A 17316-nucleotide genomic window follows, 5' to 3' on the forward strand; every position below is an offset into this window, starting at 1 on the left:
GCATCTACTCGATCTCTTCACGGTCTACTTGGTACTGGTTTTGAGGATGGAGCGAGTGTGAGGAACTAGAGCAGAGCAGACTGGAGTAACAGAGAAATGCAGTGCTGGCCTTCAGGGGCCAGCGTTGCTGTGACTTGTAAGAGCCACAGCAGTGATTTGTTCTGGCACAACAGAATTGAGGCATGGCAGGTGAAATTCAGATCTGTTGTGACAGTAAATGGAACAGAAGAGAACTTCCCTGTAGGGCTGAATAACTGGAGGGGTGGGAAGGGATGGATGGATGGATGCTCCCTCCATTCACAAGGAACTGAAAGCCCAAAAGCACGAGCCTAGTGGCAGTTAGGCCCCATTACAGCTCTGCTGTTGGCTCAGTTTTTTGAAACCAGGAGGGTGGGGCTGTTTTTGCTGAAGTGTGAACATCCGTCTCTGGTGCGCGTTACAGAAGTCACATCACATGGGTGAATCCAACGGCTCTCGGACCTGCCGGGAAGCTGCTTTTTCTGAAGTACGTACAGCTTCAAGTGAAAGGCAGCTAACGGGTGTCTCTCAGAGGGTTACATTTGATGCTGCAGCCAAATCCTCTATGGTTTGAGACAAATCCAGATGTTACTGTGCAAGATTGCCTCCTGGTGGTAGTACCGAGAACCTGCAGCACAACGTGAAGTGCAAAGAGGAAAGGCAAAAAAAACCTGCTTGAGAAAGTAAGCTTCCTCTTAATTCCTGCCTGATGTGAGGAAGTGAAAGATCTTTCTTTGCACAACAGACGTCAAGATCTGTCATTTAGATGGTCTGAGAACAAACATCCTGACACTTGAATGAAGCGCAGTTTTCATTAAAAAAATACACCCCAGGAAGATGTACCCAACTGTGTAATATCCACAGCAATGAGCCTAGTAAGCTCTGCAGTGCTAAGTAACTACTGGATCCAAAGCAAAGGGCTAAGTGCCTAATAGCAGAGACAAAGATGCCAGAGCAGGCTCAGCGTTTAGGGAATTCTACTGAAGTTTTCAATTAAAAAGAGTGACAGCAACAGAAACCAGAAATCCCAAAGTAACTTTCCAATAGATTAATCTTCTGCATGGATATGGCACAGGAATCAAATGGATGGATTTCTGAGTTTTCAGGTGAAGAGAAACAGGACAGCTCAAGGACTGGAAAATCTGGAGGACAGCTTGGAATTACCGTGAGAGTAGGATTTTAGTTAAGTTATACTTCAGGTGACCCATGCGAAAGATTCAGTGTAAAAGAACTCAGAAAGACCGAGAGTGGCAGAGTAACACAGGGAAAGGTTTTTAAATACCAGTTTTATCAATTAATGTCGTAACAGCATGGCAAAGGATACATCCAGCGAGCGTGTGCCTGTCAGGAGAGGAAGTACTTTACAGATAGCACTCCAGCACATCATCATAGACTTTTAGCCCTCAAAATGCCTGAAAAGCATCCAAAAATGTTTGGGAAACATTTCTACAGTGATTGTGGTTGTTTGATCATAAACAGGGGTTGACAGAAGTGCTAACAGAAGGTTTCTGTAAAGCAAAATGCCTTAATAGTATTAGGCAGCAATAAGCAGAAGTATCAGGGAGAAGGCGGTGGAAAAACAACAGGAAGTTAAACTAATCCAGGGAATCTTTTCTTACACTGGAGTAAAGTCGAACCGTGACAACTCAGGTCTTGGCTGTCCAACAAAGAAAGGAGGCCCAGTGTCATGCAGCTGAACATGGACAGGAGAGGTGAGCTGCCCGCCTACGTGCTGCTGTCAGCACCAGGTACCGCGAATTGAGGAAGACGCTAAAACCTGCCATACTACAAAGTACTAAGAACTATTTTGAAAGTTCTAGGCATTAGAAAGAATACATTTTCATGTGACTGAACCCGCAGAGTAAGCAGCGATCCTTCTCATAGACACAATAGACATTCCTTCATGATAATATGTTTGTTATCACGCGAGAAACACATCGTACAGGACGGAGCCAAAATGACTTGGCTGATGTAGGCTTAAACATTGACTCAGATATCTTACAAGCATAAGAGAGAGTAAGCAAAACAATCTCATGCTCTGCCACGATAAGCCACTAACAGCTAAGTGGCATTCGGATTTAAAAATGCATTTTTAAAAATAACACCAAGATAAATACTTCAGACTAGCTGTAAGTAAAATTGCCCAGAAGTATTTAAAGGTGGTCTTCTTACACACATCTAACATTGCTTTATTCACAAGTAAAGGAAATTCAAGGAAAAAAGGTTATTTAGCAGTAACTTCAGAAGAGTGTTCTTTATGCTAATGATGACCAGGATCAGACTTGTAGCAAAATCTGTAACACACGCTGACAAAACAACACTAGACTAAGAGAAGAAGCAAGAACCTTTCTAGCTCATCCAAGTTGCTTTGGAAAGGAAATGAAACTGAAATTTATGACATATATGGAATAATTATTTTCTGATTATTTATGAGGATGTGCTAAGAAGGCTTAAGGAAGTCACTAGGATCTCTGCAGGGGCACAACGTGCCAAGCTCGACCTTTCTTTTATAAGGCTGATCCCTAGTAGTGTAGGCTGGAAAAAAGAATCTCCTTTTCCTGAGGGAAAATACGCTAGATGAACACAGAATATTGTAGTAACAGAAACCTTTAAGCACTGCAAGGTGTTAAAGCTGTGGTACAGAACCAAGCCACGCTTCTTTAAGCTAAAGCATTTTATATAACAAAGGGTCAATCGTTCCCCATACATAGGTAAGCCAGAAAGAGCTGGGAGTTTTCACTGATGACTTTGCTGAGACAAAGAACTCTGCCTGTCCTGCGCTACAGCTATTCTGATTTGTAACCAACACAGCATCCTCACTGAACGGTATTTGGGGTGAGGTTAAGAAAACAAATCAACACACACAGACACAGAACCTATCTCTGGTATTTGGGCAGGCTGGGTGATTTAAATAGGCGACTTACTATACCTCTGAAGCCACAGTTTAACCACATTGGCCAGTTTTCAGTACATGGCAATAGCTTTAAATACAAGCACCTGACTGATGTAGGATTAAACCTGGAATCAGGTATCTTACAGGTGAAACAGAAGCAGCAAAACTATGTCACTGCTTAAATACCTCATATTTTTCATGACTACTATTTCACTAATACCTCAGCATTCGAGCTCACCTGCATTTCAGTTACTAGATTTAAAAAATAAAAAAAGATTAGCCCCCCCCAAATCCCACCAAACCCTAACGTGTCTGGTTCTAGACTTCCCATTTTGACATTCTGCCTCTCTGCATTCACTTTACTGACCATAAGCCTCTGACTGACTTCAATCAGAGCTCCCCATTCATCACCTGCTACCCCCAGTTCTAGGAGTCACACACTCGTGCATGTACAAAAGCCTTTACCGGATCCTTGTTCCAGCAGTGTGGTTCTGCTGTTTCTCTGTCAAACTAGTTGAAGTAGCAACCAGTCAAATTTAGTTATGGGTGTTTCTGTTTGAGCACTCGCAGAGAATTGCCAAACATCTCACTTTCTGTAGTTTTTATTTCCAACACAGTTTAATAGCAAAGTGCTGACGAACAAGAAGTTAGCCCAATCATCTGTCTTTAGGAGGATTAGGATCCTTCCGTCTTCTGTGATACCTAGAAGGAAAAAAAGGCTGTGGTGAATGGTAGCTTTGGACAGTCTTTGATTCTCCTGATCCTCTCTCCTCCTCCCCCACCAAGAGTGGTCTGGAGGTTACACAAGTAAAACACAAGATCCAGGAGCACCACTCATTAGATGTCATCTGTGTTGTCCATGGAGTTATGTAACACTACTCATTTCTGTTGCTATATCTGCTATAAGCACATGATAATCCAATCAGTTCTTCAGCTGAATGGGTACAAATGCTGCTGTTTATCTTTAATCCTTTGTGTAAAGTTAATTTTATTACATGGTCAGCTTTTCCTTTGGCTAAAATGATTGCTACAGAACAAAGAGTCTTGACATTTAAAGCAGTTCTGCCAGACTGTATGTTAAATAGTGTAATGTTTTGCAGACAAGCTAAAAAGAAAACTCCTCAAAACAAAAATGATCCCTACTTCCCTCTTAATTGCACACCCTGAAACAATGAAGATCCTGTTTGATGTTCATTAAAGCGACAGCTACCCTTTGTCCACAGAAAGCTCCACCGTTTCATTCCTTTTATCTGCTCTCAAAACACAATAATTACAAAGCTTTCTGTGGACAAGGGGGGAAAAACCCAATAATCTGCTCGCATCAAGTCTCCACAGGTATAAAACCAGCAGCTACCAAAAGTTGCAGTAACACCAACTGGCAAGGAGAGACACGAAGTACAGTGCAGTTTGTTTCCAGCAGTGTATCTGAACGTCTAAGTTCCTCTGCAAGCCTGGTCACCTGTATCTGCTCCTCTCCTCCTCCTAGCATTCTGAATATTTTGCCATTTCAAATGAAGCCCCTCTACTCACCCCAGTCTGGTTTTGTCTGGAAAGTTTTTAAGGAGCAGACAGTGCAAATTTGCAAGCTGTATTTGGTTTTATCCATTGAGGGCACTTTGTGTACTAGAGTCTCTTACGCTGACTTCACCTTTGCAACTTTAATCCATCACCTGAGCCAGTACTAACTAGAAGGCAGGAAAAATTCCCACCCCATGACACATTTTACAGAATGAATAAAAGGCTGCAAAGGCTACCAAAGTGCCAGTGTTAAAAATCCTCACAAAATCCAACCTTCCCTTTACACAATGCTGCAGTTAAGATTCTACTTTGTAGCCCATGTCCTAACACTACCTCGTCTCACCTGACTTACCCTAGGTTGAATCTAGTCTTTAACTTATTCCTGCATGTTGTTTTACATCCCAAAGGACCAAACAGTGGAAAAGAAAATACTTACTGCCCCACAGGATACCAGCGATGTTTTGTTGTGTAAAACATTTTGCTGAGCTCTTCAATTGTAGGACCTGTACTGTTCTTTAGCTCTTTCTTATCCAATCTGGATTTCAGAACTTGATCCAGGGTTTCTTCGTTATTATTCACTGGATCTGGCCGTGGTATGGGCTGTAAAAACAGGAGTGATATATTTTCTTTTTCTCCTTTTTTTTTTTTTTTGAGGAAAAAAAGCCAAGCTACATAGAGAGCACTACAATTTATGCTTAACAGCTGAAACCAAAGGACTACAGAAGAATACTTGTAATTTTAAGGGCTGTTTACTGCCTCCCCACCCCCCCCCAAACAGAACAGCATCAGCATGGAGTAGATGTGCAGAAACATCTCATGACCCCAGGGTGCTAGAGCTGATTACCCTACCCCTAAAATCAGCACTGCTGTCATCATCATTGCTGATCTCATCTTTACAATTCATTAGCTGAATCACAGGCTTCAGTTTGACTAATACAAAAGTACTCATTATTATTCCTATTTAGAAATTTATTCATAGTGATGACCATCATCACTAAAAAAGCTTTCAGATGATTTGCATCTTAGAGAAGAATGTCACTTCCTAATTGTTTGTATACCTGCTAAGACCAAGATGTTTGTTCTCAACCCAAAACCCAACTACTAGCACCAGATACAAATACTTGTCCTTGGTTTAGTCCTTTAAACCTGTTTTTCCTGGGAGACTTGCAACTGATGAATTAAAAATACCGGTATGTAACTTGCAGGCAAAGAGGGCTACAAGGTTTTAAGTTCTGAAGGAAGAATTTCACAGTGCAGCTACCATGAGTGGCATTTTACTAGCACATGAGAACTGGAAATTTAAACAAGAAAAGTACACTACGGAAGTTCATCTAGACTTACTTTTGTCAGTGTGAAGAACATGTTGAAAGTGATAGATAAAAATTCAATACTTATATAATTTTTTGTTCTATTTATGCACTTGGAAATGAAATTTCAAGCTCAAGTTGAAAACAGCAGCAGTTCGTTGTATTCTCCTGCATCTGTATCCTGCAGGATGTGTCAACTGTGACCTGCCCACCAAACATCCTCCCCGAGGAGCATGCTCAGAGACAGACACTAGTATTCTCTGTAGCACAAGTGTTTGAGTGCCTCCTTTCACTCTACTTGAGTTACTACCCCCTGTGATATCCAAGCATTTCTTGCTCTGCGGCTTTCCCTCAGTTCAACTAAGAACAAGACCCTCCTCACGGTAGCAGCGATATTCATAATCTACTTACTCCACAGACACGCTGGTGACATAATAAGAAGCACCTCAGCATTTTAAGTGCTAAAAGATGCCCTGAAGACTCAAAGTTATGAACAGCTTTCATTTTTACATCAGTAAGAAATGAAAACGTGTACAATTGGACATACTTTTGTATGCTCATAGGGAATCTCAAGCGAAGGGTGGTAGCAGACAATTGTCTTCAAATCTGATGTCACAGCAAGTTCCACTTTGCTATAAAAAAAAATATAAAGATTTACACACAGATTGATCCCATCACATTTTCTGAAATTAAAATTTTCAGACAGCCTAAGCCCCAAAGGAAACCAGATCTGTCCCTGCATTCATGAATTCTTCAGAACCTTCTATAAAAGAACCCTTAAGAATAAGGGTCACAAAGATTTGAGCTGAACATTATTTTTTTTCCCCCCTTTCTCCTGCCATCTTCGTGTTTCTTTATTGGACAGAGAAGAAAGAAGGGCTAAAATAAAGTATGAAAGACAGCTGGAAGTATGGGTGGAGAAAGTCTTTAACACTTTGAATAGTTACATATAAAACTGCAGCAATGTGTGGGGGTTACGATCATCAGCGGTTGCTAGCGCATCATGCATGCCCTTTTAAGGGTTATGACACCTACTCAAGAAAGAACAGAAATTAAAGCCCTAGTTTTGGTTCCAACTGTTGTATTTGGTAAAAGATGATGAGCATAATGAACAGAAAGTCCTATTGAGAGTTTCCTTGAGAGAATACGATTCTTCACACCTTCCTTCCCTGTTAACTTTGATGACACAACAGCTTCCTAAAGCCTCGTATGACACGAATGCCGCGTTTCTCACTATATCTCTATCTTCTCGTCACGTTTCTGTTCAAGTTTCCCATTTGGCAGCACAATAATACCAGGACTTTGCCTTAACAAGAAGCATCAACGAGAACATCTGCTCCTACCTACTTTTGCTCTTCACAAAGAAACCTGCAGGGGTACTGGGGTCACCACCACCTTCAGAATGAGTCCTGCGTGATTTTTCATTGTGCTTATTTTTTTTAAATAGTCACTTCACAGTTGTTACCATCAGAAACTTCACTTAAAATTACTGCATATATCCCAAACTGGCAGGAGATGGATTTGATACTGTTACACGACAGCTTCACGACAGAGAATGCAGCCCTGGGATAAGCATCACATGAAACAGACACACACACACACACACACACACACAAGCACGTTTCAGTACCAGTTGTAGTCTTCAGGGAGAACTGAGTACGTGGATTTAGGGCAAGCGTGACACACGGCTCCAGCTGCAAAAAAACACATGGAAAGAAAACTCGTGTGAAACCAAACAGAGCCGTGCCAAGTGTAAGAACATTTACATCTTCAATCTGTTCTAAATCTTCATCAGGGACTATAATCATACTCAGCTTTAGGTTAACAGAGACCAAATGCTGTCTAAATCAAAGCTCACTTTACTACAGGCTTCTAGTGCAATCAAAGCGTACAGCACCTAGGTAGCTACGGTCTACATTTCCAACTGTATTGTTTTCCTAAGAAAAATCACAGTATGAACAAAATACCTATAGCTTTCACCATCAGAGCATATATATCTTTACATGTGCAAAGAACATTAACTTACAGAGAAGACAGTAATTTCATTCATAGCAAAATTTATTATGAAACCCAAATTTGCCAGCAACTGCTACATGTTACGTAAACCACAGAACTCACACATCGTGGCAGCTGTCACACTACAGAACTTTACCCCTTGCCCCAGGTTCCTGTTGCTCCAAGGAAAGCAATCACAAAAACTACAAGTAGTAAAGAAAAACAAGAGTATCTGGGACTGTCCTAAGTGAGCTGAAGGAAGGGATTATGTCCCTCTACTCAGCTGCTGTCAGATACTATAGGCAGTTTGGAGGCCTTTAATAAAAGATAAACTTGAGTGAGTTCAGCAAAGGCCCACTCAGATGGTCAGGGGCTGGAGCTGGCTCAGCCTGGAGCAGAAAAGGTTTTGGGGAGACTTAACAGCAGCCCCCACTGACTGACTATGTATGAGGATTGGGGTTATTGCGGAGAAGGATCCAGTATGTTTGCAGTGGTGCATGGGAGGACATGAAACAACACCCATAAGCTGAAACAAGAGGCTCTGACTGGATATGAAGAGAAACATTTTCCTCATGAGGACAGCCAACCAGTGGGACTGGGGCTCTGGCACGTTTCTGCAGGCTCTGAGCTTGCAGATTTCAAAGACCCAGCTGGACAAAGCCCCAAGCGACGTGGTGTGAATGCAGAGCTGAGCCTGCTTTCAGCAGGAGGTTGAACCACAGACCACTTAAAGTCCCTTCCAACTGAGTTTTCCCATGACTTCATTGCCATTTTTTCATAGAATATTTTAGGTTGGAAAAGACCTTTAAGATCATCAAGTCCAACCATAAACCTAACATAAGGTGTTAAGACAGGAAGTCACAGAATACCCCGAGTTGGAAGGGACCCATAAGGATCATCGAGTCCAACTCTTGGCTCCCTTATGTAGGAGCCATACCACAGGCATCTTGCCCTCCACAGCCAGGTGGGCCTGGGAGGTGGCTGTAGTTGACTTCTATTGCCAAACCCCTTCCTTCATTGCTGCAACCTGGCACAAGCTCACATGCACGTTTCTGATTGATCCCAGTGAAGCCCCCCACAGCAGGGCCTGATGGGATCCGCTTGTCCCAATGGGGAAAACACGCCACCAGCAATACAACAGGTAAGCTAAGGGTTGGCATGGCATCACCACAGCCTGGCAATGCTAGTGGGAACACTGACACTGCTCCTGGGAGCACAGGGGACTCAGGAGCATATCTAAAGTGCTTGTACAGCCACGTATGCAGTACGAGAAACAAAGGGGATGAACTGGAAGCACTGGTCAGCTCCTAGAGGCATGATACTGTTGGTACGAGTGAGATGGGGTGGAATGAGTCCCAGGACTGGAGTGCTGGGATGGAGGGCTGCAGGCTGCTCAGGCAGGGCAGGCGAGGTGGAGGTGTCCCTCTGTATGTGAGGGAGTGCTTTGGTTGCACAGCCCCTACAGTTAGCAGTGATGTGGTGGAGGGTTAGGGGAATGGAGAACCAAGAGTTGTAGTAGTGCATCTCTACTGCTGATCACCTGGCCAGGATGTAAACACTGACAAGCTATTCTGTAGGCAATTAGCATCAGCAGCCCTTGCCCTTCTCAGAGATTTTCACTTCCCAGACATCAACTGGGAATATCATCCTGCTGTGCCGAGCAGGTCTTGGAAATTCTTGTTTTATAGGAAGTAACTTCTTGTTACAAGTACTCAGTGAGCCAACTAGGAAAGATGCCCTCCTAGACTTGCTATTTTTGAGTAGTGAAGGACTTGGGGATGTGATGTTAGGTGGCTGTTGTGGCCACAGTGAATGGTCAAGTTTAACATTTTCGGCGCAATGAGAAAAAAGGACACAGAGTTGCTACCCAGGAGAGTACCCTGGGAACCTGCTTTTGGGGACTTAGGAGTCCACTAGTGTTAGTCATTGTTAAAGAATCACCCATTAGAAGCACAGGAGTTGGCAATTCCACTATGTTGTAAATCAAGCAAACAGAAAGGAAGACCAGCTTGGATGACCAGCAGGGAGCTTCCTGTGGAGCTCAAGAGGAAAATATGAATGGTATGGTCTCTGGAAGTGAGGTCAGGCTTTGCAGGAAGATCACAGAGTTGTGGTTCCTATATGCATGAATCACAGAATGGTCTGGGTTGGAAGGGACCCCAAGGATCATAGAGTTCCAACCCCCCTGCCACAGGCAGGACCACCAACCTCCAGGCCTGGATCTACACAAGGTTGCTCAGGGCCCCATCCAACCTGGCCTTGAAGAAAGAGAGGAGGAAAAGGCCAATGCTCAGTTAAGAGTTGAATCTGGCCAGTGTTGTTCCAGGTAACAAGAAGGACTCTTCAAGGAAACACTGGGTGGATACTTGATGAAGATGGTCATCTGACTAACAGGAATGACTAACTTGGATGTTCCTAAGTCCTCAGGGCCTGATGGGGTTCATCCCAGAAAGGAGCTATTGGATGTCATGGCAGGACCCCTCTCAATCATCTAGAAAATGAAGGTCTTGGATTCTGGGGAGGTCCCTCCTGACTGGGAGCCCACTGATGTTATTGCAGTCCCAGGGGACTACAGACCCGTTTGTCTAACCTCACTTCTGGAAAAATTACAGAGAAGACTGTACTGGGTTCTACTGGAAGGCATTTCAAGAATAATGCAATCATCAGGCACAATCAGCACGCGTTCGTCAAGGTAAAGTCCTGTGTAATTAATTCAATACCTGCTAGGAGAAGGTGACTTGCCTAGTGGATGAGAGGAAGGCAGTGAGGTTAGTTTTTCTGGACTTGAGTAAGGCCTGTGATACTGTCCCTCACAGTGTCCTTCTGGGCAAGCTGTACAACTGTGGGATGAGTGGGTTCATGGTGCACTGGTCAGAGCCGAAGGGCTAGACTGGATGTTAGGAAGCATTTCTGTACTGAGAGGGTGGCCCAAACACCGCAAGAGGCTGCCAGCAAGGTGGTTGATGCCCCAAGCCTGTCAGCATTTAAAAGCACTTGGACAATGCCCTTCAGAACATGATTTAACTGTTGGTCAGCCATGAAGTGGGCAGAAAGTTGGACTAGATGATCGTTGTAGGACCTTCCCAAGTGAAATACTCTATTCTTCTATCACTGCTTTTTAAGAACTGAATTACAGTCACAAGAACCAAGTCTTAGTGTGTTCTGAGCTTTCTGTTTGCAAAGTAGTCACAAAAAGGTTTCAACCTTTTTTTTTGACATGTTATTCTATGTAGACCATCTCTAGTTTTAATAGAAATAGGTTTTGGTCCCTGTTTTAGGTGTCAGTAGAAAGATGGAGGGGAGATAGAAAAGGTGGTAGATTCTTCTTGGCTGCTTATAATGAAGGGGGAAAGCATTCAGTGCATCAGAACTGGGCAAGCTGAGAGAACCAAGAACATTCTCTGCAGCTGTTTTCCTCTCAGGAATGTTTTACATGTAAAATTCTATAATTTAAATTTATATATGGCTAATATATTTAAGAATTTTAAATATAAAACTTCTATTTAAGTTTAGAACTTCTGTTAGCACTTTCATGCTCTAACTTTTTACAATTAAACCATTCTTAGTTATTAAGAAGTTGTGTTCTGGTAAAATAGCACTGCAAATAGTTTGCATTTCTTCCTCCTCCTTTCCCACTAACTTCTAAAATGTAACACGTCCCTAGTATTTTCTCAATTCCTGACTTTTCTACCACCTTTCCTCTCTCCCCTCCATCTTTCTCCTGACACCTAAAACAATGAGCAAAACCTAAGCAATAATATTGCCTGTTTTCACTTGTTCTCTGTTTATGTTAAGCAGTGAGATATTACCATAGCCTTTTCTCACCACTGTTTTTAAGTCTGAAAAAATACATCTAAATCTTCAAATATAATCAGTGGTGAGAGGAGTGGTATTTACAAGCTAATTAATTAATTAGAAAAGCATATGTGAACTGTGGAAGCACTGAAAGAAAAAAAAAGTACCAAGATATCCTTCAGCTATTAGCAGAGAACACAGAATGTAAAACTTGATTCTGTTCAAATAGAAAATAAAATTGCTTCCATTACTTTAAACAGCACAGGGGAGAGCCTCTCAAAGAACACATTTGCACACAGGACTTCTACCATTGCATCAGTACTTACTCTGCAGCAGGGCCTGCTCCTTACAGGCTGCTGCCGAACGCATCCGGAGGAAGCCGGACCACGCAGCCCTGAGTGGTGTTGCCATACCGACCGCAGACAGACGGGGAACCAGCCCTGGACAAGATGGGACTCAAATGGACACCTGTGTTGGTTTATTTCTGCAGAACACCCTCTGAAAGAAACCAGGTTTATCATTACTCAGGGTACAAGAGACCAACAGCTGAATTTACCGAGTATCTTACGGATAAATGAAATCAGTGCAGTATAATCCTCGTTGTTTGTCAGTTGTTTAGAAACCCTTATTGTTTAAGATACCAGCACCTGCCTCTCTAATAGTCAAAAGCAGTACAAGACTTTATTTAGCAGGAGGTGTTCTTTGAATATATGCTATTAATTTAAAAAACCCAAAACCTTCCAATCTTGGGTCTTCTCCATTTTTCTGCCAGTACTCACCCACTTAAATTCTGCATCCTTCCTTCTGCACACTCCACACAATTAGTCCTGAAAAATGCTTTTCTTGTTCGTTCTGTGAACATGGACTTAAGCTGCACCAGGGCAGGTTCAGATTAGAAGTTAGGAAAAGATTCTTCACTGAAAGAGTTGTCAGGGCCTGGAACAGGCTGCCCAGGGAGAGGGTTGAGTCACCATCCCTGGATGTTTTAAAAAAGGGTAGATGAGGTACTTAGGGATATGGTTTAGTAGAGGACAGGTGTGGTTGGACCCAATGATCTTAAAGGTCTTTTCCAACCTAGTGATTCTGTGAATATCACCACCCAGTATAAAACCAGACATACTTACCTACTGTAGTTAACAAACTGCCTAGATGCAGCTGGTTTCATCTCAAAAGCAATACACCAAAAAGCTACAAACCACCATTTCCTTAAATATTACCACAAATTTAACAGAAGCAGAAACACACAGAACTATTTTATGATTTCTTTAAGCATCATTGTAAGTTTCTCTTCAGAGAAAACGGTTTGGTTTTTTTTTTCCTGCAGACAATAAGATCCTCACCAGAGACAATTTAAAAACATACTTGTGAAACATCACAGAAGAAACAAGGCCTCTGTAAAACTACTTCGTATTTAGTGCTCAGGAGCATCACCACAGCACATCCTGTACCACTTCTACAACTGCCCGTGATTCTCTCTCCCTGTGAGAGGTGCTGCTGACTGTGGAGAACACTAACGCGGCACCCACAGAGCTGCTCCCGCCCGCCCTCTGAAAGCTCCTCGGCAAAAAGGGAGAGGAGAACGCAGCAGACCAGGGTTCAAGCATGGGCCCGTCCCCGGGGGTCACCTCAAGGGCACTTAGATGGGGACAGCCCCACCCCGGAAAACCCTCCGAGGCCTGCCTGCAGCGAGCAGGGACGCGAACCCCGATACTTCCAGCATTAAAGAACATCCACCTTAAAAAGAACAGAAGCCACGGAAGCGAGCAAAAGAGCGCCCGTTATAAAACCGGGTCTGCAGGCTGCTAAAAACCCCAGAATGCTCCAGACAGCGACAGGCGGGGGTTTAACCTCCCGAAGGTACCCCACGGCCCCTCCCGGAGGCCTACCTCGGGTTCCCCGGCGCCAGGCACTAACCGCAGGAACGGGGCGGGGGGCAGCGCTGCACAGCGCGATCCCCAGGCGGAGCGGCCCTGCCCGCGGCGGCGGGCCCGGGCCCCAGCGACGGCGGCCCGCAGAAACGACCGCTTTCCCGGCGCGGACGCCACAGCCCGCCCCAGCGGCCACAGCCCAGAGGGGACGGCGGTGGCCGCCGCCTTCCCGCCCGCGCCAACACAGCCGCCACCTATTCGGCCACCGCGGCCCCCCAGCAGCACACCGACGGCCGCAGCGCCTAACTCCGTTCCGGTTCCGGTGGCAGCCCCGCGGCACGCCGGGAGATGTAGTGCGGCCGGGCGGAGGGGGCCTACCCCGGGCGGGGCGAGGCGCTGCCACCTCCCTCCGCGCCCAGCACCGCCCCAGCGCCGGCAGCTAACCCTGAGGGGCTACGAGCCTGCTCAGGGCACTCCGCGCTCGTCCTTATCCTTGTCCCTGGTGCTCCCCGGCAGTCCCGGGGGCGGGTTTTGGAGAGCTGCGAGCTGCTCGGGCACCGGCAGCGGGTGAGGGGCGTTGGGGCACCCCGGCATCGGCAGCAGCTGCTCAAGCGAGGTGTGAAATACCCCACACCGGGCAGCAGCGCCGGCCTGAGCGGGGGCAGCGTCTCTTTCTGGGCACAGAGTCACAGAAAGGTTTGGGTTGCAAGCGACCTTGAAGGATCACCTCACCCCACGCGCTCCTGCAAAACACACCCTCTGGTCTTACAATCTGAAGGGACATTTATAGTCGTTATTGGTTGTTTCAGGAGCTTGTGAGCGTAGCCTGCTTGCTTTCCAGGGTCAAACACGCAGCAGCTCGCTCTGTTCAGCCTGCCAAACCTCCACAGTACCTGCAGTGGCTTTTCCTGAGGAAAGCTGGCCTTCACGCACCTGAGCCAGCTTCTGCGCCAGCCAGCCCCTCTGTGGCAACTCCAGAGGAGAGGAACGCTGGTGTGTATTTTCCTGCTGAGCTGTCTGCGTGCTGCACGTGTTTTAAGGCTCACAGAAATCCCAATCCCCGTGTCCCGGGCACGCTGCTGCTCTGGGGCTACTCGCTTTGGTTCTTCTGCAGACTGAGTCACAAAGCATTTGAAAGACAATGGTATATTAATAGAACACTGATAGCAGACGAGAAGTAGAGACAGAAATCAGTCACCTTACCTGAAGTGACTCCAGCGCTATAAGCTTTTGCGTGCCCGCAAAGCACAGCCAACCGTGTCTTTGTTCCTCTCATAGAATTACTCTTTTGGAGAGTCTTGGATAATTCCTTCTGAAAAGGCCGCAACCTCTTCCAGATACCTTCAAACCACTGTGTCTCTTCTGGTCGTTGGCTGTGGTACGGCAGTCTCACGCAGCCGTCAGTGGATGCCTCTCAATTTCAGCAATGCCCACCTTTGTTCTGTAGCTGCAGAGTAGGAATTAGGCTGGTAACTTCCAGAAGTGTCACAGAAGTGTAGCCAGAGATGGCTAGTTGAGAGCTGAACCTTTCCATTAGCAGAGAGAAATGTTTCTTTTTGGATGTTTTTCCTGGCAGTGGAAGGTGGAAGGCATCCATTCTCGGCCTTCTTGCAATACTAGATTCAGTAAGCCGTAGAGAGAAGCAGCAGAGGTGGACCAAAATATTTTACATACTACTTGGAGAGATGCCGCCGAGGTGGGGGGACTGCATCTCCACTAAAGGACTCCTCCATGTTTGTGGAAACCAGAACTCTCCATCGTTCCCATTGAGTTTCTATGTGCAGCTGCAGAGCGGTCTGATCTGGGCTCAGGCACCCACCAGGAACAACACAGTTTTATCTGGTCATGACTCCCACAAGGAAATCCTTGTGCTAGGATGAGGTCAGCTTGTGGATGAAGAACAGCCTTTTGAAGCTGGATACAAACAAGATAGCGGCTATACTGATGGACAAGGAAAACATGTTGGGGATTTTAAGCTCAAGGACAGCGTTGACAAAAATAAATGGTTATCAACTGTCTGAAACAAGCATGGCCTTATTGAAAGAAAGGAGTGAAACTGCATTTAAAGGCTGAGCTTGGGGAATATCTTCTCTGTAGGCATAGTGAGGATAATCAGAGTTACTTCAAAGTGCCTGTTGCCAAGTTTCTGACCAGGAGCAGCTGGTGGCAGTGGGGGAGCTGCTGCTCAATGTTCTGGCCTTTCTCCTGGAGGGCTGCAGTGCAATACACCTGTGAGCAAATGCACCTTGCTGCGTCCCTCAGCACAGGATGCTGTCGTGTGTAGTGTGTCAGTGTTTGTGTGTGAACCTGTTACACAAGTGCATGAGGCCTTGCTCTAGTTTCCTAGGAAATACTAACTGAAATTAAGGCTTCTCTGGCTTATCTCGAAGGTGCTCATGACTTAGCTGTCAGAGCTGCTTGGAAAGATTGCCTGTACTCAGTGATGATGATGACTGTGGTTGACATCTCTGATTCTCAGATGCCTTCTCAAAGGGTATTCGTTCATCCGTGCAGGAGACAAACATCCTTTGCTGTCCATTGAAACCTGGAAATTAACTCCCTTCCCAGCTGGACACCACTGCAAACCACACCTGCTGCTTTCTCCAGCATAAAACACTTATTTATTTTTTCTTTTTTTTTTTAAACACCCTTATTTTCTCTCTATTGAGCAGCATCTGTTAGAAAAATCAATTTTTAAAAATTTCTCACTAGTCCCTTAGAAAATTGCCCTCTCATCCACCATCACCCTCGAGTCCTTCTCTGCAGGGCTGCTCTCTATCACTTCATCTCCCAGCCTGTATTGATGATGAAGATTGCCCCAGCCCAGGTGCAGGACCTTGCATTTGGCCTTGTTGAACCTCATGATGTTCTCATGGGCCCACTTCTTCAGCCTTTACAGGTCATTTATTTATTGCTACTTGAGTCTCTGGGGAGAATTTTTGATTCCAAACAGGAGGACAGCCTGATTCCTGACAGGAGGGCAGCCATGGGGAGGATTTCTGGTATCTTGCCTAGTGCTACCACATCTTTAGACTCTTTCCCATCACCATGATGGAGTATTGCTTGCAAGGTTCATCAGTAACTGTTAGCAATCTTCTGTCCCTCATGTGAACTCATTGGGAATGCTTGGCAGCCCTCTGGAATCTTGATTCACTAAACAGCCTTCACTAGATTTTTCATACTGCCTGATTTTTGCATAGTTAGTTTTAAATCAGAGGTAACCTGGGGGTATTTCTGTAATGATTTTATTCTGGAAAAGTGTGCTTTTAAATCATCACTGTAACAGCACATCTTGTAACTTAAATCCCAGTTTGAAAGGGTTGCAACTGAAGGTAATGCAGAACTTTTATTTTTTGAAAACAGAAACCACGTTCCCTGTTAAGCTTCCAGTCTATTTTAAGACAGTTTCTATAAAAAGGAATTTTATTTTTAGGAGACAGTAGAGGAGGTCTACCCCCTCCCTGACACATAATATTCCGCCAGTCTATTCTTAGAAGCATGTTCTGAGGGATTACAACTTTGTGGTAGGGAGCTGAGAATCGCTTCAGTAGTGTGCCTACACATTTCTCCAGCATGTCTGGAGATGGGGTTATTAATAACTGCCAGCCTCCTTGCTTGCTTCAGCAGGGTGTAGACAGCAAAGAGGAGAGCTGCTCGCTCTCTCTGAGAACAGCGAAGGTTGTTCCCACCATTCACTGCGGGAATACTGTGGAGGCACTAACGGTGATGAGTTCCAGACCCCTGGGAATTCACGCCTTTGGAAACCTGAGCAGTTTTGTTTCCAGGTTGCTCTCTCAGTGATGAACAGCCATCATCTGGTGTAACTCAAACAGCCAATTACAAACTTCTCCAGGAAACGCTCTGAGTGATAAACCACAACTGCGCCCTACACGGTCAGTCAACAGAAGGTGTGCAGTGAGGA

General features: G+C 45.0%; 1 protein-coding gene across 1 annotated transcript; it reads right to left on the reverse strand.

The window, feature by feature from the left end:
• Nucleotides 1-3497: 3497 nt before the first annotated feature.
• MRPL42 (mitochondrial ribosomal protein L42) lies at nt 3498-13681 on the reverse strand. The gene is made up of 6 exons (XM_084261959.1): nt 13413-13681; nt 11853-12024; nt 7367-7430; nt 6284-6368; nt 4866-5029; nt 3498-3613 (listed from the first exon to the last, which is right to left on the reverse strand). Exons 2-6 carry the CDS (start codon nt 11935-11937, stop codon nt 3568-3570), a joined length of 444 nt encoding a protein of 147 aa, XP_084118085.1. The 5' UTR covers nt 11938-12024; nt 13413-13681; the 3' UTR covers nt 3498-3567.
• Between the last annotated feature and the right edge of the window lie 3635 nt (nt 13682-17316).

The sequence above is a fragment of the Gallinula chloropus genome, assembly GCF_964237585.1.
Source record: "Gallinula chloropus genome assembly, chromosome: 1".
NCBI lineage: Eukaryota > Metazoa > Chordata > Aves > Gruiformes > Rallidae > Gallinula > Gallinula chloropus.